Source organism: Equus caballus, chromosome 1 (assembly GCF_041296265.1).
Source record: "Equus caballus isolate H_3958 breed thoroughbred chromosome 1, TB-T2T, whole genome shotgun sequence".
NCBI classification, from domain to species: domain Eukaryota; kingdom Metazoa; phylum Chordata; class Mammalia; order Perissodactyla; family Equidae; genus Equus; species Equus caballus.
In genome coordinates, this window is record NC_091684.1 from 39,910,659 (window position 1) to 39,938,515 (window position 27,857).

Genomic DNA, 27,857 nt, shown 5'->3' on the forward strand with positions numbered 1-27,857 from the left:
TTTAAAATAAAGGCTGTAGGAGATGCTGCTATAGGGGTTTCTGGGACCACATAGTGAGAAAAGCCATTCCAGAAATATTTTGTAAAAAGTAGTTTCATGCAGTAAATATACTTGTGGGAGACAATTTGCTTCTGGAGACCTAGGTTTAATTCTGTGTTCAGTTTACTAGCTCTGGGGTTATCCATGAGTCAAATCACTGAGACTGAATTTCCTTTTTGCTCCATACTCATCTAGGAAGCCACCTTGGAGTGAACTCCAAGCTGTTTAAATCTTGGAGGTCTAAGGCAGTCATTTAGTTTTCCCAGCTGTAAAATGGGAAGTAGTAAGACATGTAATATGGTTTAATGGCTGGCTGGCTAGCTGCTAAATTTATGTATTTATCCTTCAAGCAGTGAAGGAGTGGTATCACTCTGAGAGACTTTGTTTTTCATTTTTATAAAATTTCCTAGCCATGATGTAAATATTCATAAAAACCTAGGGAGTATAGTCCTCATGTCTGAGTTGATGAAGGAATTGTCAGTTAGGTAGGAGAAAGACTCTGTAGGGGAGGAAGAACCATTCCCCTACCCTCTAGGTCCTTCTGGCTGGTCTAAGAATTAAATGGACATGAGACAGAATAATAGGAGAAAATTAGACAGAGATGAATAACATGCGTACGTGGGAGAAACCCAGGAAATCTGAGTAAGTTGCCAAAATGGTGGAAGCCACTACCTTAAATACCATCTTCAGCTAAGGACAAAGGAGGATGTTGTGGAGAGTGGTTTGAGACTTCAGAGGGGCAGAAGGCAATTTACATGGAGGTGGAAAGGCAAATGTTGATAAACAAATGTTGACCGTGCCTTGCAAAGACAATGAGAGTTGGAGAGAACTTTCATTAAAAAGGTTCTTGTTAGGTTCCTCCCTGTCTATCACCCTAGTTTATATTATGCTATAGTTATCTTACGGTATCAGCTCCTTCCAGGAACAGGCCTTCTCTCTTACATTCTTTTAGGCAGTTAGGGGGAAGGTCAAAGTTTCTTCCTGAGTCTTTTGTTCTTAAAAAGTAGTCAAGCCAAGGAGACACATTTGGAGGTGGCAAATTCTGATGCCCCACAGCTCCTTCCATTCTGAAGCTGCAGAACGCAGAGACTTCTGTATAACACAACTGACACACGTGTTTTCCAATAACTGGAGTATCGTAAGATACTTTCAGTTGAGAGGTTGTTGTCATGTCCAGTGAAAGTGAGCTGCAACTTGGAAAGACCTATAATTCTGATTGGTTGTCTTCCTTAACAGTTTGTTATCCTGGTAGTAATAAAGTGACATACCTTGATAAAAGTAAACAATACTTGATAAATACTGTGATACGATGAAAGGTATAAATACCACCCTTACACCCAAGTAAGGGGACCCTGCCCTTGGTGCTGTGCTTTAGAGGGCCCCACATTTCACAGACACAAAAAATGTAAATTTTTAAAAGAACACATGGCATCTCTGTTACTCAGAATCTGTTGCTTAATCCTGGCACGGTTGGACTTGGAACCCTGAACATCCAGCTCAGGGAAAACGTATGTCTATCTCTTGACTTCTTGGCTCAAAACGAAAGGAAATTGAATTGTATCATGAAAGTTTCTGCATTGTGAGGATGCAGGTTTTAGAGACAGACACTGCTTGGAGTACAGAGAAGATGTGAGCGGCAGAAGCAGTTAGATCAGAGTAAAGGAAAATTTACTGAACTGGTCAAAGCCTTCCTCTCAACCTGGATGTAATAGGTTCTTGCATAATGAAGAATTATTTTCCAGCACAGTAGCACCAGCTGCCTATTTTTTTGCTTCTCTTCTTATTCTAATTCCTGGCTCAAGAAGCACTCATGAATTAGTGTGGTGTTTGCAACAGTTGCGTATGGTGGTTGAATAACATTCTGCTTACTAAGAAATTCACAGTACTCTAAAACGTGTACACTTGTAGATTTAGATTTAGACATTGAGTCAAATTTTCTTCTGCATTTGGACTCTTCCTTTGGGAAATTTACTGATGAATGGTTCCTGGGTATGGGTGTTTAAAAATAAAATCATGCGGGAACAGATTTTCATATCCATCCTCTATTCAGAAAATAGAATACAGAATATCTCTAACATATCTATTGAGTGAAAAGCAATGACAGTATTTACAAAGCTGGTCATAAGGACATGATACAATGAAAACAAACTTAGAGTTAAAAATAGAAGATGATGAAAGAAAAGCTTGCTTTCTTTTTATACATTTGAAACGAGTGCTCATTCCCTATTCTATATTGAAATATAATCACATACCATACAATGCAGCCATTCAAAGTGTGCAATTGAAGAGTTTTCAGCATTTCACAGAGCTATGAACTGTCACCATAATCAGTTTTAGAACATTCTCATTACCCCCAAAAGAAACCCATACTCCTTTGCTATCATCTCCAGTCCTCTCATTTTCTCCCAGCCCTAGGCACACACTAATCTACTGTGTGTCTGTATAAATTTGCCACCTCTGGACATTTCCTGTAAAGAGAATCGAATAATCTGTGACCTTTCATGACTGGCTTCTTTCATTTAGCCTAATGTTTTCAAGGTTCGGCTGCGTTGTGCATGTATCAGTAAGTACTTCATTTATTTGTATTACCAAATAATACTCCACTGTATGGATGTACATTATTTAATATATCAGTTCATTGGTTGATGGATCCACTTTTGAATATTATAAATAATGCTCCTATGAACATTCATATACAAGTTTAGGTGAATATGTTTTCATTTCTCTTTGGGTATATACCTAGGGATGGAATTGCTGTGTTATATGGTAACTCGACATTAAACCGTCTGAGGAGCTTCCAGACTGTTTTCCAAAGTCATTGCACCAGTTTACATTAGAGATATTAGTCAGCTTCCCTGTTTGCAGCCTCCCAAGAAGGTGTAGATTACCAGCAAGGAGGCAGCTGCTCTGTAAATTCTATGGAAAATGTCGAATTAGTCAAATTAAGTTAGTCGCTCCCCCAAAATAAATGATGGAGGAAATGGTGGAGGAAGGGAGGAAACAGGAGCATGTGGTCTCTACTTGGAACCCACATTTCCCAGATTGGCATCCAAGGTTGAAGATGCACATGGTAAGGATCCTAACAGTCTTATTTCTGTTTATCTTTAGGATTCTAACACTTCCATGCTTCTGGTCTTAGTGGAAGCAGATTGTGCAAGTCAGTTGACCAGAGGTGGGAGGAAAGATGAAAGTGGAGCATGACTCAAGGTTGGCTGCCCCAGGGACTGTGTTTGAGCCCTACGGAAAAAGGGGCTACTAGCAGAGCCTGATGAATCTTTCACTGAGGACTCTGAGGCTGAGGAGTAATTAGTAGTACTTGGAACACAGACAGGAATGAGAGAAATGTTCCTCCTGCCTTCATGGGCACTGAGACACTTGAGAACATTTTTGGCAGGGATATCAGTACTCTGAAGGTGGCAGTCAAATACAGAGAATGATGAGATGTGTTGAAGCAGTTTTGAGGACAGAGGACATTGATGGGTGTGGGTGCTGGAGCAATACCCATAGCAGATGTGATTAGATGATTCTGACGGACTTGTTCATCAACACCGAGGAGACACCTACTGGGGGCTTGTTATCTACCTGGGTGAGGATATGAGGGGAGTCAAACATCCTGCACTGGGAGGTGTGGTTAAGAGCCAGGGAATTCAAGTCATTCCAATTGATGTGGCTCATTTCTTATCCCTGATAATGAGATTTCAGGAAACATGAGCTACGCTCATAATTTTCCTTATTGTTTTTCAGTCATTTCTGTTAGCTTTAAGTCTTCAATTAAATATCAAGTATAATATGTCATACACCTCTTCCCTAGCCTTTCCTCCTCTTTCCTTTCAGGGTCCTGTTCCAGCAAGGGTTTGGGTGGCATGCCATGCAATGACAAGATTACATACACCTGGTGTACCTTCTTTAGCCCTCTACAGGTGCCAGTGGTCCTCTCTCAAGGTCAGCTTACCTGCCCATCTTACCTTCCACTCAGAACATTCCTGGTTTTCCTCCCCAGGCACCAGATCCAATAATAAGTCACTCAGGCAAAGTGAGCTGAACCTTTCCCCGAGATGGACGCTTGTCCAATTCAGTCCAATGGAATGAGTTTACCTTTGCAGCTGGTATGAATTGTGTTTTCCACCAGAGGCCTCTTGACAAACAAGAGCAACTTCAGGGCTTTGTGTCTCTTTCTATTTTGTACTTAATAGGGAAAACTCTCCAACATCCTTTAGAATGCCTCCAGGAGGGGGCATAACAGAATTGGCCACACTTCCTCATTTCTCATAATGAAGGCTCAGAAGAGGACAGAGAATGTGGACACAGGATGTTAACAAGATATAACAGAGAAGGGCAGCAACCCACCCTCTGTCAGTGTGGGGACAGGGTATTTGTGTATATGAAGCTGTGTGGTGGTGGGTGTCAGGGTAAGCCTGGACTCTTAAGGCTGTAGAAAAAAATGTTTCTTTTGTTCAGTGGTCATGATAGTAGACCAGTCTGGGTTCTATGGAGCCAGTTCATCCCCAGGGTAATGTTTCATTTATGCGTAGCTGAGTCTGGAAGACTTAAGGTACAGCAAAATTTCAGAAAAACCAGAACACTTGTTTATGTTCCATCACACCTAAGTTATTTATTAATTAAATCTGTGTATTTTTTCAGGAATCCATACTTTGCATATTGATAATCTCAAGTGCACACACACTATTTTTAATACAGATAATAACATGAAAACCGTGTTCCAGTTAGAATTTAATTTAAAAACAGCTTGAATTTTATAGTATAATGCTTTAATTGCTTAATAAAATGTTAATATCTATTTAAACTAATTGAAATATAATTTGACATATAACATTCTGTAAATTTAACGTGTACAACATGTTAATTTGATGCATTTTTATATTGTAATATGATTGTCATTGTAGTGATAGAATCTCTATTACACCATGTAATTATCATTTCTTTTTTTGTGGTGGGAATAATTGAGATCTTATCTCTTAGTAAGTTTGATGATTCTAATACAACATTGTGCCTATAATCACTATAGTGTGCATTAATTAGATCTCTAGGACTTATCCACAAGTTTGCAACTTTATACCCTTAAACAACATCTCTCCCATTCCCCCACCCCCAGGCCCTGGTAACCACCATTTAAATTTAAGCTAATTCCAACAGGCAAACATTTTGCAACCCAGAGGGTGGCTGGTGATCTCATGCTGGCCCAGCTGACTCTGTTTTGCTTCACACTAACCTTGATGTTTCAGGTCATGCAGTATTTACCTAGAAAATCCCAATGACCACAAGCATACCATGAATTTTGTGGTTTCCCTGAAGATTTGAATCCTCTTTCTTTTGTTCTTCACATGCTGTATTATGATTCCAGGCAGGGCAGAGAGGAGGTAAAATTTCCCTGCGTGGCTCCTGAAACTCTGCTATTGTGGTTGCCTGGACCACATTGCTTCTGCTAGATATGTGCCTTCTAGATTTGACCTGTTCTCTGCTCTTTTTTTCAAACTATGTTCCCACCTCAGTTAATGGGACACTTGAACCCATGTTATGTAGGAGAGTCTAGATTGAGGATTGCCTGGGGAGGAGAAGGGGGAAGGAGGCAGAAGTGAGAGAGGGGACACCAAGCCCTCTCTAAGCTTTGTTCCTCCAGCCTTTGGATGGACGCAGCACATTAGTGCCTATGCAGGGCTGAGCTGTACAGGATCTAAAACGACTCCAAGGATGGAAAAACATTGTAAAAATGGACCACATTGCTACCGGTGTGAGCAATCTGGCTGCTTTATATCAACATAGAAACATACCCCAGGCATCACCCTATGCAGGGTGACTAAGCAAATGTCCCTGTGCAAACCGATCCCAAGAATTCCATTGGAAAATAGCCCCTTTACCAAGCCCCAGGACCTACCCCCAACCTAATGCCTGTCCCAGAACTCCTTGAGCAATTCAAGTGTTAACACCTGGCCCAGAAGAATTCTCCATAACCCTGATCTAGTACGGTGGCCAGTGTCTTAGTGCATGCCTATGACACACCAGTTGTTAAATATTTTGAATACGAACTTGGTTGAGGGGTTTCAGCTCCCTTCTAGCAGTAGCCCTGAGGGCGCCATGTCCAGGTTCCTCATTCCTCAGCTAAAGATGCTGAAGGCATGAGGCTTCCAGAGTCCAAATCCCTTTCAGAGTTTTCATCTGCTTGTCCCGTTTCTCCGTTTACCTCCTGAAGAAATGCCAAGAGATGCAAAGCCTCAGAATCAGCTCTGTTTCTAGACAGTCTGGTTTGGGCAATTTTTTCCAGCTTGTTTTTCATCTTTTCTTTCTCCTTGGACTCCTGGTTTATTTTCACACCCTCTATAAAATGGAGGATGGCCTTGTCTTCACACTTCATTTGATACAGCTGAAAGTTGCCATATCGCAGATGGAGCACTTGTTTGGCTACAGAAGTAAGCTCTTTGCTGAATTCTTTTTGGAAGTAATACTCTGCTTCCTCATACTGCCCTGCTTGTGCATAGAGGCAGGCAAGATAGGAGCAGGCATGAGAGAGATTTCCATTGATCTCATCAGCTTTCTTTAAATGATCCACAGCTCGTCTTATTAGTTCCTGTACCTTCTCTCTTTTCCCGTACACCTCATTCTCTCCTACCTTCTGTATTTCGAGGAGTTTTGCCCTATAGCAGCACCCAATATGGTAATGCAGGTGGGCATTGTTTGGCATGCATTCTACAGCCTTTCTAAGCAGTTCTATAGCTTTGTCCAGGGCACCTTTGCTTCGATACAGCCTTGCTGCACTGCGAAGCACATCTGTTGCATGCGGGGCTTTCTCCAAAGCTTCTTCAACTAACCTCTCTCCTTCACCTTCTTCGCCCAGCTGTTGAAGTTTAAGAGCCAAGAGGACTTTAACATACTGGTTGTCAGGATTCAGCGAAATGGCTTGCCTCAGAGAGTCAACGGGATTCTGAGGCAGTGGCCAGTTATCTAGACGGTAGCTCGCAATTGCCAATCCAGGGGTGAATTCTGGGTTCTTTGGGTTCTTTTCCAGAGCCTTCTGAAAACATGCTTTTGCCCTTTCATTTTGGTTTCCTCCACACTTTAACCGTGACCACCCTTCCTCACAATCTATTTCAGGTCTTTCAATTCTATAATGGCTGGAAAACTTCTTGCACACTTGTTTCACCTTGTCTACATAAATCTGAGCTTCCAAGAGTCTGCCCATGTGATAATAGACCCAGGCATAGTTTCCCCAGGTGACCAGACTTCTGATTTCTGCTTGGTCAGCGTGCTCTCGCTGGATTAACTCCTCAGCTTGCCGTAAGCACTCCAGGGCTGCCTCGTTTTGGCCTCTGTGGTGTTTTATGTAGGCCGATATATTGTACATCGTGGCTTTGAATTCACTGTTCTGAAACTCAATTTGGTTACACACTCGGTCTTCAAAATTATCCAAGGACTTTTCTCCTTCTAACAAGTTCCAGGTGAAATGGCATTTTAGTTGCCTCAGGCTGCTCTCCAAGGAGTTCTTTGTGGTCTCACTGTAGGGAAAAACACAAAGATGGACATTTTGAGACATAGCGCAGATTCGGTTGGCAAGAAATGGGGAGTATGGCAAATAGGATTCTTTTCCTCCTAAAGGGCGTTTGCTCCAATCAAAAAGGAAAATTCTTTTTTTCTCTTTCTATATTTTGGCCTGTGTTAAATGCTGACGGAAGCAGGAATGGGTGACAATAGCAGCAAAAGAGTTAGGGGGAGGGAGTGGGCAGGTCTCTGAGCCTCGGGCTGTTTTCCTGAGTAAGGCAGTTTTTGTGAGGTAGTGCTGGCCCTCCGCTTTCTGCTTACGAGGGCCTCTGCAGGGGCTGCCAAATCTGAGGGAAGTGGTTTCAGCAGAGGTTAGATTTTAGGTAATTTTTAAGTCTATTTACTTGCTTTTTGTTTCTGTTCTTCATTTTTACCTAGCATTTACTTTTGTATTTTGAAATTTTAATTGTATAATTTTCTATTCTTTTAATGTTTTGCCATCCTGATTTTAATCTCTTTTTATCCATCTGAAATTCAACTCCATTTTTTGTCTTCTATATTTTTAATTCCTTAGTTCTCCTTAATTTGTCTTTTTAAATCTTTATTACTTTCTATTTCCTGTCTAATTATTTGAGCTTGTCATATATCTTTAATTGATTCTTTTTGTTTATCCAAATTTTTCTATTAAATTGTTTTTGTCTTTTTATTATTTTGACATTCTATATTCTCATTTTTTCCTAACTTTGCCATCTTAACCATTTAAATCTTATTTTCAACCACTCTTAATTTTTACTCATTTCCCCTGCTTTTGTATTATTCTACCTCCTAACTTTTTTATTATTATTATATATGTTAGCAATGTCTTAAAATTTTATTTTGGAATAAAATATAATCAATTTTTGCTCCCCCCTCCCCCCTCTACTTCTTAGCCTGGTGATTTCTGTTCTTAGCATGTCTCATTGAATTAATCTATTAATAATTCTACATTTGTTGCTTTAATTTTCTTTTGAAATTTTATTGTTGCTCTCCTGTGGTTTGCTTTCATAATGGGGTTAGAAGTGTGGCTACAGGAGGAGGCCCACAAGACAGCTAGCATCTTTTCTTATGGAAAATGCTCTTTTTCCTTTAGTGCCCTTGCAACTCTTCTGGAAAGATTTTCCATTCTCTTTTGTGTTGATCCTCAAAAGAAACAAACAGACAAACAAATATGCAAAACCAACCAAATAGAAACAACAAACAAATAAACAAAAAGCTCATCTTGAATAACTTTGGAAATGTGTAGGTTAAAAATCATTAATTGCCTAAAATTGTTTCTCTACATTATCTATGTATTAAAATACCTGAAATTTAGCTTTTTCTCACTTAAAAAAAGGTTTTTTTCATGGTATATATGAATTAACTCTTTTATCAGGAGCTGATATTCTAAATATTATGGATTCTGACATAGAGAACCAGTAGACATCTGGGAAGTCATGTTATGTGGCAAGGATCACTTTTGAAATACTTGTCCAAATGGAAAATTCTATTCCCCCATTTTCTTCCTGCCCCCTATCTTTCACTTTTTATAGCCCCCTTCCATCCCCTAATTTGATTGGACCAGGGCTGGGCACCCAAACTCAAGTGAAAGCTGGAAACGAAACTGAGAGGGAGTGAGGGAGCTAAAGCCCGTTTTTACATGTTAAAAAGAGTGCTGTGCATGCTGGTGGTCTGATGGTGACCATATTCCATAATATATCGTGCAGAGTGAGTGACCCAGATGCACACGGAGAAGACACAGAGTCTGGGTCCCTCAAGCTCTCCAGTGTTCGTTCTACTCCTCCTGGGGTTGCTATAGACCTATGCATAGGTCCTGTCAGCCATTCCAGGAACTTTAAATCAGTTCCTGCTCATATCTGTTACTTGAAACAAGTGGAGACTTAACTCCCTCGAGCAGAATAAACAAAAAACAGGAGGGAAAATGGGTAGGAGTTTCTGCTCAGGGAAGGACCCACTGTCCTTTAAAAGCCCGGGGCAGGTCTTAGCGAAGATCCAGGTTGTCTGAGCCTCTCCATGTAACATGGGGGGAGGGGGCAGGGAGCCCAAGAGAGTGCCTGCCTTGGTATCTGGCGTTGTAATGACAGCAGTCTTCCCTTGAAAAGTTCATGTCCAATCTGATCTACTTTCCTTCTCAGTGAGGTTACAGGAAGATTCCCTTAGCACATAAGCTCTTTAGCTCCTGTCTCATTTTATAAAAGTTACAAAGAGAGCGAATACAGTTGAAATGATCTCTAACATATAAAACAAAAACATATGGTTAGTTGTGCATTTGCAGGATAGAGACATTTAATATATACACTTAGATAAAATCCCTTTGAGCAGCCATTCAAAAGGCATCCAATTGCACTGTGTGGTTATGGGTTTTTATTTCCACTGGTAAATCAGAGGCTGGTCCCAGATACTTGCTTCCTGGACTCAGACTTGTCAGACTTCTACTCCTGATAGCTCTAGAAGTTCCAACTGTTTACACAACCACAATAATTTCGTCCCCTGCCTCTTGTCTGGATGAAAGCCACAGTGTCACCATTTGCCAGGCTCAGATCTGATGCTGCCACCACAGTGTCTTAGAGCAGTACCAGTACCACTCAGGAGCCTGTTAGAAATGTGCCTCCTTGGATCCCAACTTAGAACTACCAAATCAGATCTGGGGTAGGGGCTTGAGCCCAGGAATCCATCTTGTAAACTCTCCAGGTGTAAACTCTTAGGCATGCTCAAAATTGAGAACCACTGTCTTAGAGCACAGGGGCAATGCCTGGTGACAGAGCCGATAGCTAAAGAATCAAAGAAAATTACAAGAAAGACCGATAAGTCTGTATTATTATGGCAAAAATTCTAAGAGAAGATCATACTAAAATTCTAAGAAATAGGAACAAGGATTCTAAAGATTCTGAGTTACTGTAGAAACAGACATCTGGAAATACCTCAAATATGTTTTTTTTCTATCAGGCAGACATGCATATTAGCAAAAAAAATATTGTTTCTAGAAGAGAGATCAGGAAACTTATAGAAGGAGCGTACTGTGTGCCCTAGGAAGTAAGAGATGGGGCTGGTGTTGCTGGATTCTGTAAGCCCCCAAGACTGAGGCTTAGGCATCCTCACCCTCAAACTGGAGAAAACAGAAAGCTGCTTCCTACCCAATGAGCTAACACTTCCTCCCCAGGGCAATCTTATGTTGCCGGAGTGTGAGAGGATTTTAGAGGTGGGGACTATTTTCTCCAAGCACTCCATTTCCAATTCATAATTCAGATGGGAGGACTTTAGCCAATCAGTAGAATTTTGGGGTAAAATATATTTTGGTTGAATGAATGAATACATTTTACCAGCCGTAAGACAAATCTGAAATGAATGAACACATTAAAAGTAATATCCACCTTAGCATGAAGTAGGGTTGCTTACCTTGAATACATTTTTAACAATATCTGCTAAAAAAGAGATCTTTTGTTAGATGAGAATCTTATTAAAAGCCCCTCACTTAATCCTTTCAAATAAGAAACAAAAGAGAGACAGTCTAAAGGAGCAACTCCCCCAGACCCCAACTTTAAATGAAGCACCTGCCTGATTAAACATCGCTCTGTCTCTGCCCCCTTCCTTCCTGCCTCACTCCTCTCTGACCTCAGCGCTCAGCTTCCCCAGTAGGTGGTAAGGCTATAAACAAACCCTAAAGCAAAACAATTCTGGAACTTGCGTTCATTGGAGCACGGCTGTTTAGGATTCGCATTCCACATTAAGATTGATTAGACATTTTCACAGAGATTAGAGAAGGGAGAATCCTTACCCCATGATTGCCGTGAACTTCTCAGCTGTTCTGAAAGGCTGCAGTTTAGGCTACTGTGCTCTTCAGAAATCTCCTCTGCCTCAAGTAATTGCCACAGAGACCTATATATGGAAGCATCACCTGATTCCTTAGCCTCATTTCCTCTGCAATTGATTTTAGGCCAGAGAAATTGAAACTGGAAAGTGAAATTGGCAGAGCTCTAAGAGAAAATGAATCTTGAGTAAGAGGCAAGACCATTTGGGGCCCCTACCCCCACTCTATGCAGTGAGTCAGAAGAACTTCCTCTTTGTGAACTATATCATGTCTTAGATCAGCTGAAGGAGGGAGCCCAACTTGGAGAAGGATACATTTACCAAGCACCCTGCCTCATTATTGCAATGTTAACCCATCCTCACCGTGCCCACCCTTATTACCAATGTGTCCTGCAGGCCACTGTAAGGAGCAGTTATGTGACCTCCACAGGGCAGGAGTTTTCATCTGTTTCATTCACTGCTGAACCTCCAGTCCCTGCAATAATACCTGGCACATGGCAGGCATTCAAAATGTAGTTGCATGAATGAATACCTGATTAGAACCATGGGCTCTGATGTCAGTCTACCTGGAGTTGAAACCAGGCTCCATTTATATGCTGTGGCACTGTGGAAATTATTAAAGTCTCTGTGTTCTAGTTTGTTCTCCTGAGAAATGGGGATAATACTGCTACCAATTCATAATGGTGTTGTGAGGACCAAATGGGTTAATACATAATATCCTTAGAATAAGGCCTGGCACATAAGTAAATGTTAGTGTTTATTATAATTAAGAACTAAAATCATTACCCAAAGAGACCAGAAGGGAAACTTTTTATGTTTGCTTTTTCCAGAGCTTTAGTTCCTCTAACATTCCACAATCCATCATGACCACTAATCTAAGCCAAACAATTCCTAACATCTCTGCACATTCTTGGCTTCCCTGAGCTCAATAACATTTTAAATCTCCATGGGTTACCCTGGTATTCAGCACTCACACATGGCAATTTGCAGCCATAGCGATTTGTTATGATAGAAGAAATGTGATTTCTTTGCTTTTTTCTTATTCATACACTTAATCACAAAGGGATTACAATGTACATAGACCCAAGGGAAAAAAGGTAATAGCACCAGGTGTCTTTGAGGTCAGGAAATTACACAGAGCATAGGTGAAACATATTCTCTGATAAAACTGAGGTTGCTAAGGTGGGCTATTCAGTCTTGGAGAAAGCATTCATTATTGTGGATTTTTCTGCTTTGGGCAGCGTGGAAGCAGAAGCTATGCTTCTTGACAATCCTCTACCCTTTTATTAGAATACACAGCTAAGCCTATCCCAGTTGGAAAACCTTACTTTTAGATCTCACTCAAGAGTTACAAGTTCTTAGTTCTATTTACAAATTCTATTATGTATTTATAGAAATGTATGTCAAATTACAAGAAATGCTGAAATATGAAACTAGGAACATTGTGGGTTTTGTTTTGTCTTTTGGAATTTGCGTTCAAGAAAACTATTGTATAGAAATGTTTAAATCTTATTAATAAAGGTACTGGCTGGGGAGAAGCACAGAGAAGGCACATGGTCAGTGAGTTTTGAAAGTGCCTAAAGGTACTGATTTACTCTTCAGAAATCTGTGTGGCCAGTGCCTGTGTATAATGCTACCACGATAGGGTTCTAACAGTTGTGAGAAAACACGGTATGATTGCAAAATAGAAACCGGAAAGGAAAAGCAGTTTTTCCTGGCAATATTGCTATCTTGAGAAAAATGAAACTGACTCAGTGAGAGTTCTGTTTACTGCGGTTGTTACAAATACTGATGTGTCAGTGTCCTAGAATATATGCCTAGGGCTGCCCCTGTCTCAACCTAAACTAAGACTCCGTGTTTGCTGTACTCAGAATGAGGAAAGCCAGCTTGAGGGGCTGCATCAGCTACAAAGAGGGTATAGTATACCAGCTCTCACATGGTCATCAACCACCAGCAGTACCAGCATGATCATGGAACCAGCTAGAAATGCAAATTCTCAGAATCCATCCCAGACCTAGTGAATCAGAAATGCTAGGAGTGGGACCAAGCAATTCATGGTCTGCTTAGATGTAAGGGGCAGTTGGGAAACATAGATCCAGACTAGGAAGCCCCCCTCCCAGTAACAACTTCATACTATGGAAGCAGGAGCACTCATTTGGGTGGGCCAGAGCTGTTTCTATCACACTGTCTGCTCTGGCCCTAATATCCATAACGTACCCTTCCCAAACACAGAGCATACTCAGACCTTTCCCAAGGGAGTCAACTCAGAGTCAAGGCAATCATTGCACCAGCTCATGGTCAGAGATCTCTGGGTGATTCACTGTTCTCCTCAATGGTCTGGGTGTGACTCCTTGTGATCTGGTGATAAAAAACTAAAAGACTAGATGAGACTAGGTAATTCATGTGAACCATGTACAATGGTAGGGCGTAATAACCATAATACATTCTAATTTGAAAAACAGGAACAGGGAATCACCTCAGAGGTCACGAGTTGGTAGCAATGATGAAATTCTGCTGGATAGGCATTCTGAAGACCCTCTATCCTGGCAATGGTGAAAGTTTCTCAGTTAGACCCTGATTCTGCTCTCTGATGGGAACTCTCTTGCCCTCGTTCTCCACATCCCCGGCTCCATCCTCTGGGAGGTTCCTTTTGACATTGACTCTCTTATTCTGACCTCTTCTGCTATGGGGTGGGGATTCTGTTTTCACCTTGTTGGTCCCAGAGACCCCTGTCCTCATGTAGAAACTTTATTGGTAATATCCCATTGAAGAGCATTTAGGCAAAACATTAGTACACTCCAAGAATGCCTCAAATGTTTGTCAATGTTTGATTCTGAGAATAAAAAAGTTTTAGAAGTAGATTATCATGGAAGCATTGGTAGGTAAAAGAGAAGTGAAAAAGGCCACATAATGGTACAAGGGACAACAAGGATAGTCAGAGGAAATGTTTATGTGTTCTCTACTTGTATATTAACTCTGGATTTCTTTTGAAGCTGGCAGTAGGAGCATTTGCACCTCTCTTATCAGCTGCCTCACCAGGTCTCTGGAAGCTTTTAGAGTCTTTCACAGTTTCCAACCAGACTTTGCACCTTTCTTTTTTTTCTTTTCTTTTTTTTTTTTTTGAGGAACATTAGCCCTGAGCTAACATCTGCTGCCAATCCTCTCTTTTTGCCGAGGAAGACTGGCGCTAAGCTAAGATCTGTGCCCATCTTCCTCTACTTTATATGTGGGATGCCTACCACAGCATGGCTTGCCAAGCCGTGCCATGTCTGCCGGGATCCGAACCGGCAAACCGTGGGCCGCCGAAGCAGATCGTTTGAACTTAACTGCTGCGCCATCGGGCTGGCCCTGCACCTTTCTTTAGACTCCTTTTGTACTTTCTAAAGGGCTAGAGGCAGAGACCCCCAAATTCATGCAAGTCCAAGCAACACAGGCTAAAATTGCATCTCAGTGTCAGGGGAGGAAGGTATCACTATGAAATAAAAACCCTGGTCCCTGCCTTTCTGGAGTTCCTAATATGATTGCAGGATTAAACTTTCACACACTAACAACAGAGAGGAAAGCCCTTCAAAACTGGAAAGCAGGGGCCGGCCCCATGGCCGAGTGGTTAAGTTCACACTCCACTTTGGCTGCCCAGGGTTTCGCTGGTTCAAACCCTGGGCGCGGACATGGCACCACTTGTTAGGCCATGCTGAGGCAGCGTCCCACATGCCACAACCAGAAGGACCCACAACTAAAAAATATACAACTATGTACTGAGGGGATTTGGGGAGAAAAAGCAGGGGGAAAAAAAAAGATTGGCAACAGTTGTTAGCACAGGTCCCAATCTTTAAAGAAAAACAAGGAAACTGGAAAGCACATGGAATGGATGAAGCTATTTTTGGGAAAGGAGACGACTGAAATTGTGTGTGTTGTCAACAGAAGCACAATATTGTAGTGTGAACTATTAAACATGTATGCTTTTCATCTTGGTACACTCTCATTTATCACGTTACTTGGCACCCATTGGGAACCCAAGAAAAGTTTGTTGTACAAAAAAGTAAATTCCCTAATACTGATGGCAGAAGAGACAGAGGAGAGTGGTCAAACGGAGGAAAGTGGTCAGAGTAAACTTCCAGGAGGCAGTTACATTTTCAAAAATCAATTTTGATGAACAAAATTATGGGTAGGTGAAAAGAGTTGGAGAACATTTTGAGTATTGTTGAGGTGGGGTGAGTGGGTGGGTGGTGGTAGAGATTAAGTCATGGGGAAGGACCTGGAAATAGACACTAGTCAATTATGTGCAGAGATTTTTAAACATTGATTAGTGTGGTCTGCACATGATAGGAACTAAATGCAGAGTGGACACCAATGAGGTGGTCACAGCATTCTGCCCTGACCATCTTTGTTTTGAATTTATTTTGTTACTTACTTTATTTCACTATGTAATATTTGCTCTTGGAATCAAATTCAAAAAGATATACAGTTGAAAGTAAGCCTTCCTCTGATACAGACTCCCAGACAACCACTTTCCTCTTTAGAGGCTACTCCAGAGGGAATATATCCTTCCTAAATATTCTATGCATACTTGTGATATGCTTTTTCTTTTTTTCTCCCTCCTGCCCTTCCTTCCTTTGAATAAAGCATGCTGTTCACACTCTTCTGCAGTTTTATCTTTTCATTTTTAATATATCTCAGAGATAGTGTTCTATCTATATTTTTACATTTAGAACTGCTGTTTTATTTAACAATAGGTAATGCTATTCCATGTACGAAATATTAAGTTAAATTACTGAGTCCCCTAAAGATGGATATTTGAATTGTTTTCACTGTTTTGTTATTATAAACAAAGCTTCATGAACATCCATGTACATGTCTTTGTGTGCATATGCAAATACAGAGTAAATTAATAAGAGTGGAATCTCTGGGGCAAAGATTCTTGTATACTTAATTGCCAGCAACAAATTCCCTCAGCTATACAATGTACAATCTCAATAGCAATGCGCAATAGAGCCTGCTTACCCACATCCTTGTTACTACACTCTTAGAGAAAGTGTTTTCTTTATTGACCTGAGATGGTCTCCCTTGTAGTGTTGATTTGCTTTGCTCTTAATAGGAATGACATTGATAATCGTTTCATAGGTTTAAAGTCATTTTCATTTCCTGTCCGTGACTTTTGCCCATTTTTCCACTGAGTTGATTTTTCTTTTATTTAGAGGCAGATGTAGAATTGAACCCAGGCAGTCTAGCTTCACAGCTTACACTCTTAACTAGCAGTCTAAAGCTATAGGTAGCAGCTATGTAAATATAATTCACTTGTTAAACAAGTATTTGAAATACATACACGTATGAGTATGTGTCTTGGTACATATACATGTCTACAAATGTTTGTTGAACAAATAAATGAATTTACGTATTTATATCTCTGTCATTCACTTGTTAAATAGGTATTGGGGCAGGTGTCATTTTAGGCCGTAGGGATAAAGCAGTGAAGAAGACACACAGATCCTTACTCTCAGCTCACATTCCAGTGGAAGAAGACACCATTAAATGAAAATATGGGAGAATACAAGAAAATATCCTTGTGTGACACTATCCGGTCATGATTACTGCTGTCCTGATGAAATTAAAACTGAGAGTATTAGTCAGGATCCGTCTGGGTATTTGGTGGTGATGAGGGGGGAGCTAGAGTTATTTTAAGTAGGGTAGTTTGAAAAAGACTCCCTGAGGAAGAAACATTTAAGCTGCAACCTAAATGACAAGAAAAAACTAGGTCTTCAAAGATCTAGAGGTTGGGGGAACCTTTCCTGGCACAGAGAGGAGCAACTGCAAAGGCCCTGAGGCAGGAATGAACTTGGCATGTTTAAAAAAAAGAAGCTGGGGGCCAACCCTGTGGCCGAGTGGTTAAGTTTACTTGCTTGGCCGGTTTCAGGGTTTCCCCGGTTCAGGTCCTGGGCGCAGACATGGCACTGCTCATTAGGCCACATTGAGACAGCATCCCACATACCACGACTAGAAGGACCCACAACTAAAATATACAACTATGTACTTGGGGAATTTGGGGAGAAAAAGCGGAAAAAAAAAAGAAGATTGGCAACAGTTGTTAGCTCAGGTGCCAATCTTAAAAAAAAAAAAAAGAGAAACAAAGCTGATGCATCTGATGCAGGGGGAGGGTCATGTGAGATATGTCTCAGAATCAGCCAAAGACCAGATCACTTGGGGCCTGTCAGATGGGATAAGAAGCATGGATGTTGTTCTAAGTGACATATGAAACAATGGATAGGGGTGTGTATTATGGGAGAGTTTAAGCAGAGGAGTGACTTGATTTTATATATATTTGGACAAAATCATTCTGGCTGTATGGAGAATGGATTTTAAGAAGTCAAGTGTGGAAACTGGTAGACAGCTTAGGAAGCTATTGTCTAGGCAAGGTCCAGGCAAGGACTGATGGTGGCCAAGATTAGTGTGATAGCGGAAGAGACAGAGAGAAGTGAACAGATTTGGGGTATATTTTTTTTTTTTTAAAGATTTTATTTTTTCCTTTTTCTCCCCAAAGCCCCCCGGTACATAGTTGTGTATTCTTCATTGTGGGTTCTTCTAGTTGTGGCATGTGGGACGCTGCCTTAGCGTGGTCTGACGAGCAGTGCCATGTCCGCGCCCAGGATTCGAACCAACGAAACACTGGGCCGCCTGCAGCGGAGCGCGCGAACTTAACCACTCGGCCACGGGGCCAGCCCCAGATTTGGGGTATATTTTTGAAGGCTGAGTCAACAGGACTTGCTGATTATTGGATCTGGGGTATAAGGTAAAGAGAGAACTTAGGATTATAGTAAGTTTTTGGTTTGAGCAACATGATGGACATAGTAACACTTACTGAGTTGAGGAAGACAACAGGAGAAATAGGTTTATGGGAGAAGCCAGGAGTTCTGTTTTGGCATAAATTGAGATGTCCATTGGACATCCAAGTGGAGCCATTAAGGCAGTAGTTGGATAGATGAGTCTAGAGTTCAGAGGTCAACCCTGGAGTGATAAATCTGGAAGTCCTGACCATATAGGTAGCTCTGAAAGCCTTGGGTCTGAATGCCATTACCTATAGAGGGAATGTCGACGTAGAAGAGAGGGCATGCCCAAGAGAACCTTGGGGCACTGTGACTTTCAGAGATTGGATAGAAGATGAGAAGCAGCAGAGAGGGCTGAGAAGGAGTGGCCAGTGAGGAAGGAAGACAACTCCATGGTAATGCTGCCCTAAGAACTAGTGAAAAACAAGAACAAAAAAAGAGGTTTCAAAGAGGAAGTGGTAAAGTTAGTTCTTGAAAAAAGGTCTAAAATGAGGACATAAAAGTGGCCACTGGATTTGGCAACATGTTGGTCATTGGTGACTTTTGTAAGAGATGTGTGTCAAGAGAGATGGCGGGAAATGCTCATTTGGAATGAGTTGCGGAGAAAACAAGAAGTGAAGAGGCAATTCTAACAAGTTTCACTGTGAAAACAGAAAGCTGGGTGGGTATAGCTAGAGATAGATAAGGGGAGATTGTTTTGAAACTGGGTGATATTAATGAATGTTATATGCTAATGGGGGTGATTCAGTAGGGATGGAAAAACTGATGATACAAAAGAGCTGATAATAACTGGAGAGTCTTTGAGAAGGTGAAATACGATGTAAATCAAAACAAAGTTGTGATGCTTTTTAAAAATTTACAATAGGGATAATTCTTCCAAAATTATGGAAGGGGATGCAGGCTGAGGGCACATAGTTAGGCAGAGTGAAGATTTGGTAGTGACAAATGAGGATGGTTTTATAAGTTTGCTTCTTAGGGAAGATATACACCAAAATGTTAGTGATGCTTTTCATTTTTATTTACTTCTTTGTGTTTCTCTCTCCTCTGCCCCTCACTGTTTGCTTTTGACCATGCATTTCTAAAAATCAAGTAATGTATGTGTCATAAGATCATGGAATTAGTACTAGATAGTTTCCATTTTCCCCTTCAGATCCATTATTCATCCTTCTCCACCTGCCTTTGTAGACATCAGTGATCTCCACAGTCTCTGGCTTCTCAGTGGGTTTGGCCAAAAGGAAACACAACAAGAGATCAGAGAGAGGGAGCAGTATCCTCAAATATTTACTTCTGGGGCTTCCACCCTCCAGAACTTTCCTCTAAGGAAGTCCACAGTTGCTGTTAGTTGGCCCTCTGTTTACTGTTCTCTCTTTATGTCCCTGTAACTTTTCCCTTTTCTTGCTCCTTTAGGCCCAGTATGTTGTTACCCCCAAGATATTACATTGGCTCTTATTGTCTCTAAACTCAACCCACCTCTTTATTCAACTTTCTTCAATTACTCAGCTTGATTTTGACATCATTTTCCTGCTAGGAAGCTGACTTATACAGAAAAAACGAGGAAACCTTAAAAATCAGAACTCAGGGCCTGAGGATTTACTGAGAAATGAAATTATTGCATTCTCTTTGTGACCAGGAATTGTTTTATCTTTCTGAGTTCAGATTCCTCATATCTTTTGTGAGGATTAAATGAGATAACATATAAAAAGTACCTGTAACATTGCCTGGCACATAGGAAGCATCTGAAAATATTATTTATTAATATCATTATCATTCTGTGTAACAACAATTTACATTAGTCAAGTGGGCCTTGCACAGGAATCATCTCATTTAATGTTTACAGCAGCCCCAGGAGGCAAGTGGTAAGTATCCCCACTTACAGATGAGGAACTGAGAGAGCTAGTTTCTTACACAGTATCACACAGCAAGAACAGTGCCATATCAATTAACCAAATGTCTGTGTGACTGCACTCCCTGATCCCTTAAGTGTTAAAACACACATGATATTTTGAGATTAGTCAGAATGTAAAGAAGAATGTTATGGTTTGAATGTTTGTCTCCTCTTAAAACTCATATGTTGAAAACTAAATGCTCAAGGTGATATTATTAAAGGTGAGACCTTTGGGAGTTGCATAGGTCATGAAAGCAGAGTCCTAATGAATGGGATTAGTGACCTTACAAAAGAAGCCCCAGAAAGCTAGCTTGACCCTTCCACAATGTGAGGGTGCAAGGAGAAGTCTGTGACCTGCAAGAGGGCCCTCACCTGATCATGCTGGTACCCTGATTTTGGATGTCCAGCCTCTAGAATTGTGAGAAATGAGTTTCTGTTATTTATAGGCTATCCAATCTGTGGTACTTTGTCATAGCAGTCCAGATGGACTCAGACAGAAGGGATGGCCTTGAAGGAAGGGGAAGTAGAGGAAATTTATTCCCAAGGGCCATACTGATTTCCACTTATCTTTTTTTCCCCTAAAGATTGGCACCTGTGCTAACATCTGTTGCCAATTTTTTATTTTTACTTTATTTTACTTTATTTTTCTTCTTCTTCTCCCCAAAGCCCCCTGGTACATAGTTGTGCATTTTTAGTTGTGGGTCCTTCTAGTTGTGGCATGTGGGATGCCTCCTCAGCATGGCCTAATGAGCGGTGCCATGTCTGCACCAAGGATCCAACCTGGCGAAACCCTGGGCCGCCGAAGTGGAGCATGTGCACTTAACCACTCGGCCATGGGGCCGACCCCATTTCCCACTTATCTTAGAGAAGGATGTGCACAGAGATTTTGGAGCTCCTAATGCAAAGGGAGAAGTAAATCTCTCAGCAGAAATGCTGTTGGAGAATGGTGTGGTAATTGACTAATAATGTTTAGTGAGGTTGGTTTTTTGTTTCTTCTCTCAAGGATGGAAACCAGGGTGTAGGCCTAAACTTCTGACCCACCAAACTAGTCAGAGGAACTACAGGAAACGCTGGGGCCAAGATGTCAAGAGAAGATGAAAAGGCAATAGTTTGGGGCTGGATATGAATAGATGTCCCTTGGGAGAACTTTCACTGGGATGGAGTCTGCACAAAGCTAGTTCACTCAGATTGGCCCACAGTGAGCTTTTTATCCATCTGAAGTTGGTCCAATAAGTGGAGTAACACCTGTGTCACTAACTCAGTTGATTTGCTTTACTGAGCTGGTTCTTAGGACAGATTCAAGAATTGGAACAATAACACAAATGCTCCCCACTCTATGTTGATGGGTACCATCTGATGCCATGAACCACCATCCTTTTGCTTTGGTCAGTGGTCAAGTTTTCTGTAGCCACAAAGGCAATAGTCAGGTTCCCTACAGAGATGGAGGGGAATCTGGAGCAGATGAGAAACATGACAAAAAGAGGCCACACTCAAATTCTTTTCACAAAAATCAAATGGCAAGCTAGAAGACAGAAAATAAATGATTACAACAAGTATGACAAGAAATATTATTTTTAATATGTAAAGGGCTCTAATAAATTATTTAGCAAATAGTAATATGAACAGGCAGTTTAAAATTTACCCATATAGGGGCTGGCCTGTTGGCGCAGTGGTTAAGTTCGCACCTTCCACTTCTCGGCAGCCCAGGCTTCGCGGTTCGGATCCTGGGTGCGGACATGGCACCGTTTGGCACGCCATGCTGTGGTAGGTGTCCCACGTATAAAGTAGAGGAAGATGGGCATGGATGTTAGCTCAGGGCCAGTCTTCCTCAGCAAAAAGAGGAGGATTGGCAGTAGTTAGCTCAGGGCTAATCTTCCTCAAAACAAAAATAATAATTTACCAATATACATGTGGAAAATGGTCAGTAATAATCAAAGAAATGCAAACTAAATCAACAGTATTTCAAAGCCATTTAAAACTATTCAATTACAGAATTTTTGTGTGTGTGTGTGAGGAAGATTGACCTGGGGCTAACATTTGTTGCCAATCTTCCTCTTTTTGCTTGAAGAAGATTATTGCTGAGCTAACATCTATGCCAAGCTTTCCCCTATTTTCTATGTGGGATGCCACCACAGCATTACTTGATGAGCAGTGTGTAGGTCCACACCCATGATCCGGACCTGTGAACCCCGAGCCACTGAAGTGGACTGTGTGAACTTAACCACTATGCCACCAGGCCGGACCCAGAAAAAAATTTTTAATCATAGCTGGCAAGAATATGATGAGTTGGACACTCCTATTTATACATGAGTGTTTGGAACATATTTTGATAAAGAACTTGGCTGGTATTGTGGCAAGACTAGGAGCTTTTGACATAAAAATTTGAATTTTAGGAATGTACAGAAAATGAGATATTCAATCTAAGTTTATGATGGTCTTTTGATGTCTCATCTTAGCTAGGCTAAATACAATGCCCAGTTATTGAGTCAAACGTTAATCTAGATGTTTCTGTGAACAGATTTTGTAGACATGATTAAATTCCATAATCAGTTAATTTTAAGTAAAAGAGATTATCCTAGATCATCTGGGTGGGCCTGATTCAATCAGTTGAAAGGCTTTAAGAGAACTAAGGCTTCCCTGATGAAGAAATTCTGCCTGTGGACAGCAGCTGCAGCCCACGCCCCGGAGTTCAGCTTGCCTCTCTTGATGGCTTGTCCTATGGATTTGGACTTGCCTAGCCAGCCCTCACAATCACATAGGCCACTTCCTTGCATTAAATCTCTTAGTATATATCTCCCACTGCTGCTGCTTCTCTGGTTGAACCCTCACTGATACAAAGGTTTATGAACAAAGGATGTTCATTGCAGGATTAGTTACAACTGCTTAAAATTTTAAACAAACTAGATGATAGTTCATAAAGAATATATTTCAAGGTACTGTAGGACTATCAGTTGAACACATGAGTCTGTTTTAGCTCGCTCCTCAAATCCTACTAAAATGACAGAGTTTATGAAGGCTTAAATCCAGAAAGAAAAGAGAATAAAGAGAACACAAAGCAACAAAATCTTCAAAACTCTGAAAGAGATGGATAAGTGGTAATTCCTTATACTAAACCTGAGAAAACTACATCTATTAGCAGTGGAGGAAATCCAAAAAACAACCCAACATATAATGGCAGAATTCCCCAAAGGCTCAGGAATTAGTGGCATGAGGTGCTGCAGAAGTGTGTGTGTATAGGGGTGAACAGGAGCTAAGAATATGAGGATTGATTAATACTTTTAAGAAGCTATTCCTATAGATTCTGCCTCTGGTCCTTGCAACTCCCACTCCCGAATCTCGGCAGAAGACTGTAGGTTTACTCCATAAAGAGTATAAAATAGAGAGGCCTAGAGACAAGATTAAAGGCACAGTTGAAGTCTGGAGTACTAGGCTGAAAGATAATGGTTAAACGAATATTTGCGTATTAAATTTTGAGACCACATCTTCTTTCCTACTCAGCTCCAAAAAATGCTACAGCCAGGCTTATTCTTTCTAGGCAAGAGATTAGAAGACAGTTATGGAGGGAATCAAGGAAGTCCAAGAGAAAAAGCCTAAAGATACTAACATCAGGGATTCCCCAATAATATGGTACAGTGAGATCACCTTATAAGGAAGACCAATCATCAAGCCCCACACGTGCTCCAAACTTCAGGTCATGCTTTGGTGTTTCACTACTAATTATGAACCGGCATGAAAGTATCCCCAGACATTTTAGGAAAGACTGTCACATGGAGGACAGCAGCCAAAACAAGCAAATAGTTAAACTGACTTCAAGGGAGAAGAAGAGTTAAAACAGCAACACTATCATCAATAAATTGAGATGTTGGAGAAGACATTGCGTCATAAAATAAAAAAAAGGCTATGAAAAAAATGAACTTTTAAAGAACTTGGAAGAACTCTTGGAAATTAAAACAATAATTAAAGAAATGAAAAACTCGAAAGAAAGATTGGAAGAAAAATTAGAAAAAAATCTTTCAAATAGTTGAACAAATGGATAAAGACAGGAAACATAGGGTACATAAAATAAGAAAATTAGAGGATCAGTCTATGAAGACCAATATCTGAATGATAAGAGTTCTAGAGAGGAAAAAGAATATAAAAGGAAGAAAAGTTATTCAAGAAACTTCTAATTAAAAAAAGAGGAAAATCCAATGAAATTTCCCTGAACTGAAAGTTGTAAGTTTCCAAATGGATAAAAATAAACCTTTATCAAGTACTCATGGTAAACTTCTAGAACACTGGTGACAAAGAGAAGTCTACAAGTTCTAGAGGAGAAAAAGGATTTATATAAAAAAGCAAGAATCTAAATGTTATTGGACCTCTCAACAACAACACTAAATGCTAGAGGACAATGGAGGAATGCCTTCAAAATACCATGGGAATATAATTCATAGTTTAGCTTTTGGATGGAGTATGAGGTCAGAACATCGTGCCCCACAGTCCACTGGGGAAGTGGGCATCAAGTGGAACTGAGGGGCTTGCCCAAACCAACAGGCCAGACAGCCTCCAGGTCCAGCTTCGGCCTGAGCTCCTGCTTGGTCCTCAGCATTGCACAAGTCTCTTACTCCCACTTCCAAGTCTCGCCAGGGAAGTCCAAACGTCCAGACCTACATCTCTTTACAGGGCCATCAGTGACCTGGCTGGAGACCTTGTAATGTAAAAACTTTCCCACATAAAGTGCATATATCAAATGTTGAAATTTTTTTTTAAAGATTGGCACCTGACCTAACATCTGTTGCCAATTTTCTTCCTTTTTTTTCTTTTTTCTTCTTCTTCTCCCCAAAGCCCCCCACTACATAGTTGTATATTCTAGTTATAGGTCCTTCTGGTTGTGCTATGTGGGATGCTTTCTCAGCATGGCCTGATGAGCGGTGCCATGTCCATGCCCAGGATCCAAACCAGCGAAACCCTGGGCCGCCAAGGTGGAGCATGTGAACTTAACCACTCGGCCTCGGGGCCGGCCCTTCAAATGTTGAAATATTTTATTTCGGGTTGGTTATATAATGGATGATATGAATTTTTTCCCCTTATACTAGCTGATGTTTTTCCAAAGTTTTTTAGTGTGCTTATAGTATTTTTATCCTGAAATGATTCTAGTTAGGTTTCTTGTGTGTGTTTTTTAAAGGTCACTGAAGATTAAAAACAAAACAGAAAAGGAGAGGGTGGGTACTGGGACTGATCAAGCCCAGCTTCTCTGGAGGCTTTAGGGGCCCTCAGAAATGTGGATTTGGGTTTAGTGCCAGACTGTGGTTTTTTTGGAAAAGAATTAGCTAAACCCAACCCATCCTTTACTCAGAATCTTATGCTGAGCTCTGATAAAGAGTAGGCTTCCCTTAAAAATTATAATTAAATAACCCCATGCTCCTGACTTTTCCTTTCAAATGAAAAACAGAGAAACAAAAGTCTGTAAGAACATTTCTGTCAGGTTTTCATCCTTACACGTGGCAAAATGAAATAAATTTGCCCCTCCCCTATCCCCCAGAGCCTCCAGGGCCTGCCTTCCTCCAGTCACTGGCCACTTCCTGTTTAAGATTTCTAAAAACTCCCATTAGGGAGACCCTATGTGAGTACAGAAGTGCTACAGAATTTTAAATGCCTGAAACAATTATTGTCTAGATGAAGGTATGTTAAATATTTAAGCAGATGCTGAAATCTAGCACTTAAAAAAAAATCTGCCTCGAGATTTTGAGAGATTAGACACAATTCAAGGGATCAATGTAAGAAAAAAACCTTTACATCATGGTTGTAGGCTGAGCACTGCCCAGCTGTCCTGCAGTATTATGGCAAAGGCTAATTTGCTGCTTGGAAATCTGCCTGAGCCGACCGCAGATTCTGAGGACGAGAAGCACAGCGCTGTTGATGAAGGATACCTTTATGTGTACTTGCAAATATGACATGGAAATTTATCCTGGCAAGCACAACTAACTTGCAGCCACCCTGGTTTCTTGCTGGGGGAAAAGAAGACTTTGGCCAGGAGAGCTTTGATCTTTCTGGTTGGGAACTCAACTGGGATGAAATGTTTTGGAGGAAGTATGTGTAAGGAAGTTCAAGGGAGAGGAAAATTTCCTAAAGGGTGGACCAGAGATATAGCAGTCAGAGAACCAGAAGTCTAAATGACCACTAGACTTATGTAGCTTCAGGAGAATTGCTGTCACCAGGAACACCACTAGCTAACATTGATTGAGAATCTTTGCTCAGGGCTTTATAGGACTCATCTGATTTACTCCATTTGATGCCACGTGAGAGGTGGACATTTACCAGATGAATAAGAGAAGACTCAGAGAGCTTAAGCAACATGCCCAAGGAGGCAATCGAGGTCTGTCTGACTCTAGAATCTTAGTTGTTTGATTGTGGGGCTTAAGAGCAAGGATTCTCTGGATATAAACTACACAGGTTCACTTATATACTCTTGGTGGTAATGTAAATTGGTATAGTCATTATGGAAAACAGTATGGAGGTTCCTCAAAAAATTAAAAATTGAACTGCCATATGATCTAGCAATTCCGCTTCGGGGTATATATCCAAAGGAATTGAAGCCAGTATCTCAAAGAGATATCTGCACACCTATGTTCACTGCAACATTATTCACAAGGGCCAAGATATAGAAACAACCTAAATGTCCATTGTGGATGAATGGATAAAGAAAATGTGATATATATATCACATATCCTATATATATGTATACACACACACACACACACACACACAATGGAATATTATTCAGCCATAAAAAAGAAGGAAATCCTGCCATTTGCAACAACATGAATGGTCTTGAGGGCATTATGCTAAGTGAGATAAGTCAGACAAACACAAATACTGTATGATATCACTTATATGTAGAATTTTAAAAAGCTGAACTTGTGAAAACAGAGAGTAGAATGGTGGTTACCAGAAGCTGGAGAGGTGGAGGAATTGGGGAGATGTGGTTTAAGGGTACACACTTGCAACTAAGTAGATAAATATGTTCTGGAGACCTAATGCCCAGCATTGTGATTATAGTCAACAGTATTGTATTATAAGCATCAAAGTTGCTAAGAGTTGAGGAGTTGACTTGCCTAAGAAGGTGCTCCTGGAGAGAGATTGTGAGAGACAATGTTGGCCAAGTTGAGGAGAATTAGGCTATGGTCTGTGTTTTCTTTGTGAGTTCCCATATAATAGAACCAGTCTTGCTGAGTAAACTAAGACTTGGCAAGATAGCATCTAGATTCAAGATATTTTTTGTGGAAGTACTTATCTACCATCATCATTCTAATTGACCTATTGATGATACCCAAGAGTATGTGTGTGTAGAGAGACAGAGAAAGATAGATAGGTAAAAACATGTATATGTAAATAAACATATAGATATAAATATATACATACCTGTATATCTACCTATCCATTTCTCTGAGAACCTTCAGCTTAGACTCAAGCAATTCTTCCAGTAGGTTACTGGACATCTTCCCTGGGGATAGTTATAAGGCAGGAGCTGGTGAACTACGGTCTGGGGGTCAAATCCATTCCTCTGCCTGTTTTTGTATGGCCTTCAAGGTTGGTTTTTTTTTTTTTTTTAATGGTTTTAAATAGTTGTAAATACACAAACACAGGAAAACATGTGACAGAGATTGTGTATGGCCTGTAAAGCCTAACAAATTTACTATCTGGCCCTTTATAGAGAAAAATTGCTGACTTCTATCATAAATGAATTCAATAAGTCTAAAATGGAACTTATCTTTTCCCACGAAACTCCTCTTCTTCTCCTA

At 40.7% G+C, this 27,857-nt stretch overlaps 2 protein-coding genes across 23 annotated transcripts in view; one reads left to right on the forward strand and one right to left on the reverse strand.

Annotated features, from left to right (window-relative positions):
- LIPA (lipase A, lysosomal acid type) overlaps positions 1-27,857 on the forward strand; it is a 194,384-nt gene that overhangs the window by 93,199 nt on the left and 73,328 nt on the right. The gene's annotated exons all lie outside the window — the stretch shown is intronic.
- Positions 4,626-27,640, reverse strand: LOC100071611 (interferon-induced protein with tetratricopeptide repeats 2). 2 transcript variants are annotated; one of them, XM_070224531.1, is made up of 2 exons: positions 27,478-27,640; positions 4,626-7,547 (listed from the first exon to the last, which is right to left on the reverse strand). In XM_070224531.1, the coding sequence occupies exon 2, from the start codon at positions 7,394-7,396 to the stop codon at positions 6,146-6,148; it is 1,251 nt and encodes a 416-aa protein (XP_070080632.1). In that variant the 5' UTR covers positions 7,397-7,547; positions 27,478-27,640; the 3' UTR covers positions 4,626-6,145. The 2 variants fall into 2 exon arrangements, with proteins under 2 accessions (XP_070080632.1, XP_014588788.2); XM_014733302.3 differs by lacking the exon at positions 27,478-27,640 and adding an exon at positions 11,342-11,657.